General features: G+C 38.3%; 1 protein-coding gene across 1 annotated transcript in view; it reads left to right on the top strand.

Annotated features, from left to right (window-relative positions):
- CFAP54 (cilia and flagella associated protein 54) overlaps positions 1 to 5,105 on the top strand; it is a 294,961-nt gene that overhangs the window by 204,349 nt on the left and 85,507 nt on the right. The window contains 1 exon segment of the mRNA XM_019641676.1: positions 2,759 to 2,812. Coding sequence (XP_019497221.1) covers positions 2,759 to 2,812 — 54 coding nt within the window.

The following is a 5,105-nucleotide window of genomic DNA, read 5'->3' as shown; positions in this document are numbered from 1 at the left end:
GTGAGCAGAGGAAGGACAGGATAGGAATTAAATTTCAGAGGACCGCTTTGCTTGCTGTGTGGGGACTAGACTGTGGGTACACATGGGGATAAATGGGGAGACCAGTTAGAAGGCCTTTGCAAGTCATCTGAGTGAGGTGGGACAATGGTTGGGTAACAGTGGTAGAAAGAGTGAAAAGGGGTTAAATTCTGGGTATATTGTGAAGAAAGAGCTGACAGCATTTGTGGGCGATAGTTTGGATGTGGGATAGAAGAGAAAAGAGTCTAGTAAGACTGTAGTGTTCAACCGGTAGGAAGACGTTTTCATGAACTGAGATGGGGAATACCGCTCCGGCAGGGGTGGAACAAGTTAAGTGCGAGATTCCTAGTAGACATACAGGTGGAGATGTAGTGCAGGTAGGTGCAGAGAGTATATGATCTGGAATTCGGGGGAGGGGCCGGGGCTTCGGGTAAATTTGGGAGCATTAGTGTAGAGATTTACAATTATGGGACTGGATGAAATCATCTAGGGACTGAGGCAGATAGAGAAAAGTATAGTCAGAGGATGACCTTAGGGTCATCCACATTTAGAATCCAGGAAGTCGAGGAGAGAGAAGCCAATTGGGTAGAATGAGAAACAAGAAAGAGTTTTCAATGGTCACTGCCTTCACCAAAATAAAGGGTTCTGAAGCCAATTTTGCCAGGTCAATTCCAAATTTCATTTTTATCAGCTAGTTATCATAAGACACAAGTGGGGGTGAATTGTCTCCCAGTGGATTGTGACTTCAAATTCTGTGTTCTCAAAGTTAATCTGCAGCTTCAGTTGGGAATTTAAAAAGTGTAATTAAAAGAGGAAATGTGTTCAGGGTTTATAATTAAAATAGGTGCCAGTGGTATTGGGTAGGCTACAGACTGGTTATTTAAAGAAAGGATTAATGAATTAGATTTCAGTTGTGAAAGAAGTACAGTAAGTCCTTACTTAAAGTCCTCAATAGGTTCTTGGAAATTGCAATTTTAAGTGAAACGATGTATCATGAAGCCGATTTTACCATAAGCTAATTGATATAAACAAGACTTAAGTTCCTATGGCATATTTCTGGTCACAAAAACAAACATCACCAGACTTTTAAATAGAGACCCAAACTACTTCTCATATTAAACATTAAAATAAATGTGAGCTATACATACATTTAAGAAAGATTAATAAAAACAAGTAAGATGATTTTCCAACCCACTTATTCCAGTTCAGGGTCATGGGTGGCTGGAGCCTCTCCTGGAATCTCAGCGTGCCAGGTAGGAACCCACCCTGGACAGGATGCCTTCTGTTTCAGGGTGCCCTCATACACACACACACACACACACACACACACACACACACACACACACACACTCACTTGGTTCAGGGGTCCCTCAAAAGCGGATCCTGAGACAAAATTTTGGAACAAGTACCATATTTGAGAGGTGATTCCAGAATAGATGGTGGAGTGGGAAAGCCAAATAGAGAAAGGAGGAAAACCATTCCTGGGAACATTAATGAGGCCACTCCTGCAGGTAACCAGGACCCTCAGAGAGGCTGGCTAGAGCAATCTTTTGTCCCTCTTGGCACAGGATGCTCCCTGCACTTCCGGCCTTTCCTAAATGCTCTGTGGCCACAGAATGACCCAGGCAAAGAGGCCCAAGTGAAGCAAGATACCATTCATGTGTGAGCGGCCTGTCCACAGAAGCTGCTGATGACTTCTGGGTAACCTAGGGGAGATGGGCCGGGCCTCAGTATTGACATCTACGAAGGGGGCACCTTTTAGAAAAGGCCTTTTGTACCAAGAGGGATGTACCCTCCAAAATGATATAACAATCTCCTGTGGCAAAGAAATTGAATATTTCCTAATTCAGCATTATATTTAGAGCCAAACACATTAACAGGTAATTCACTAAAAAGGAAAGAACCACAAAAAGAGTCATTCTGAAGAGTAAGCAATTTTACCTTAAGCTGGCCAATTTTTTTTTAAGTGCTAACACTCAATGCTGTTAAAAGTGCAGTAACCCTGGCATTTTCATACAATGTGGGTGGAAGTGTAAATTAAGCCAGGCCCTTTCAGTTTTCTCAGTATATTCTTATAACCCTGTAATTCTGCTTCCTGGAATCCATCCAAAGGTGATAATCGGAAATACAGACAAAATAGTCACCTGTGTTATTATATGGTGGTATGAGGGTGAGAAGCAGTCCTCTTAGATGTCTAACAATACAAAACAGGTTATTATACTCCATTCACAGGGTAGAACACTACATAGCTATTAGACTGAGGTTTACAAATAATTCAATGGTGTGGGAAAATGATTATGATGTAATGTTTAGTGAAAGGGAATACAAATCAATATATACAATTTTAAAATACTTCAAAAAGAAATTGGTAGGGACCGGCCGAGTGGCTCAGTTGGTTAAGAGCTCGCTCAAGAGTTTGAGCTCTGAGCAACAGCGGTTCGATTCCCGGACCAAGCTGAGCAGCCGCTGAGCTGCCAACAGGTAGCAGGATGGCTCGCTTAAAAAAAAAAAAAAGAAATTGGTAGTAAAGACACCAAAATATTAACATTGATGACCTAGAAAAGTTGATTGATGTGATTTTTACTTTCTTCTTTCTACTATACTTGTCTTTAGTGACTAGGACATGTAGTACTTTTATAATAAAGTAACATTTAAAATATGTTTAGAACACATTGACAGTTTTATTTAAAAGAACACTCAATACTCTTGTTTGTAATGTTAATGTTTTGTATTTTGACAGATATTTCAGTCATTTGACTCAGGAAAACCTCTTACTCATAAAGAAAATATACAGGTAAGGATAACAGTTTATAAACATTGGATATTTAGTGTGGGTAATTTCTGAGTCATTTCAATCTATTTGGTGGTTATAATCTTTGTTTTGGAAAATCCTCTGTGTAACATGCTCTTCTATTTCTAATTGGGGATTATCTCAAAATGCTGAGGTTAAAGGTAAGATTGGCCTCAAACTGGTCTGTTTTTCAGATTGGGCAAATAGTTATTGTTCCTAAATTTTTCAGTTACACATGTGTATTCAGTTTGTTCATCTAGCCATGGCAAGTCTCTAACTTTGATACTTACCTGGATTACCTACCCAATAACGGCTGACTTTGACTGTAAGAAAAGGACTTCGTATATTTTGCGATAGCTCACTTGTTCAATTTTGCTTTTCCTCGTATCCTTTTCCCCAGCCTGAGACTGCCTCTTAACCAATGGTTTGGAAGGTTTTCTTTTATCTAAAAAAGTTTTTTATTGAGATGTAATTGACATATAACATTGCATAGGTTTAAGGTGTACAACGTGTTGATTTGATACCGTTAGGTATTGCAATGTGATTACCACCGTAGAGATAGCTAATGGAAGGTTTTCATGTGACATTTTCATAAGCGGCTCCTCTAATCTCCCCATTTCTCCTTTTATATGAATTCAGCAAATATTGAATAAGGGCCTATTGGAATATTTTTTACAAAGAGAGGGCTAGACTTCCCATCTCAATATGTTTGTCCTTGTCAAGAATTGAATGATTGGGATTTAAGCTTTGATGACCTAGTAGCATTTAAATAACTTGAAATAGCCATTTTAAAAATCTTAGGTCTATCAGCCATCTGTCCACTGTACAGTGTGAGAGCACAAGAGTGGTAGTGGAACCATTCTTAAAGGGGGTGTGGACGGGTAAGGGGCTCACACGACCGTATAGACAAACATACATTGTTGTATTTTTTTAAATGCTAGAAAACAGCATTCTATTTCATTAAGGTTTTTATTTTCATGAAATAGTGTCAAGAGACATTTCCTCAAAATTGCTTTATTTTTGTTCTCCCGAATTTTGATATGTTCCTATCAAAATTAGGGAGAACAAAAATTATTAAATGTAACTACATTACATTTTTATTATTAAAATGATTGAATGTAATCTTATTATGCTTCTATTGTTCATTTTATTCCACAGTCTTCATAAATAATTATGCTTCAGCTGATTCATTGTTTTTGCCTTGAAGTTTGTTTTAGTTTATAACTAAGTTGCCTGAAATGAAAGAGCTGGTAATTAGGAAGACATAAATACATATTCATATTTTGTTTTAGTGTTCCAAGATCTTGGGATGTTTAAGAGTATTTCTTTCTTTCCAGTCATAAATGCCAAGGCATCCTAAAAACACTTCTTTAAGGAGTGGTTTGGGGTATAATAGGAATAATTGCCTGATCATTTCTTTTTGAACAAAAAGAGACTGACAGTATAATGGAAAACTGATTTCTATTAGCTAATTAATTAAAACAGAACTGTTGGTCTGCTTAAGACTCTTCAGATTACACTTTACATTTTCTGTATAGAGGGAGGGGGTGTTAAATAGCATTACTAATTAATCTTCTTTTGATCCTCAAGTGTTTGTGTGTAATTGCTAAGACTCATTAAATCACTGCTGTGGGGAGAGGAGAGAAGGGAAAACTTCCCCTCTTCCCATCCCCTCAACCAGTCTAAACTAAACTTTCTTTTCTAGATCCGGAATGCCAACCATTTTCTTAGTACAGCAGTTTGTTACCAGCTCAGGCTCATTGCTGCTCCATGCCTGGCTCCCCTGTGTGTGTTGATTTCCACTCTTTAGAAGAGATTAGGAAAGGAGAATGAGCAACAACAGCAACAGACCTCCCCACTGCCAACGTTGTCTCAAATTCTCCCAAACAATGAGATTTTTCTTTATTAGTTCACATAAGGCAAATAACTTCCCTTTTTTCTAGAATAGACAGCCCCAGCATCAGCCTTTAAACAAGAAAATTAATTTAGCAAGTTTTTTTGTGTGTGGGGGGCTGGGGATCAAACCAGCAACCTTGGTGTTATCAGCACCACACTCTAACCACCTGAACTAACCTGTCATCCCTAATTCAGCAAGTATTTAATAAGAGCCTGTTGTACGCAAGGCACTGTTCTGGTGCTGTCAAATAAACACATCAATCAACAATCCACACTCCAAGCCCTCAGGGAGTTTATATTTTAGTGGTCAAGACTAGTAATAAATGTATAAGTAAATATTATGAATAAGTAAATCATATAGTATATTAGAAGGTGAGCCATGATATGGGGGAAAATAAAC

The sequence above is a fragment of the Hipposideros armiger genome, unplaced genomic scaffold, assembly GCF_001890085.2.
Source record: "Hipposideros armiger isolate ML-2016 unplaced genomic scaffold, ASM189008v1 scaffold_63, whole genome shotgun sequence".
Taxonomy (NCBI): domain Eukaryota; kingdom Metazoa; phylum Chordata; class Mammalia; order Chiroptera; family Hipposideridae; genus Hipposideros; species Hipposideros armiger.
The sequence above is the reverse complement of the archived record's forward strand: the minus strand, read 5'-3'. Positions and strand labels throughout refer to the sequence as shown.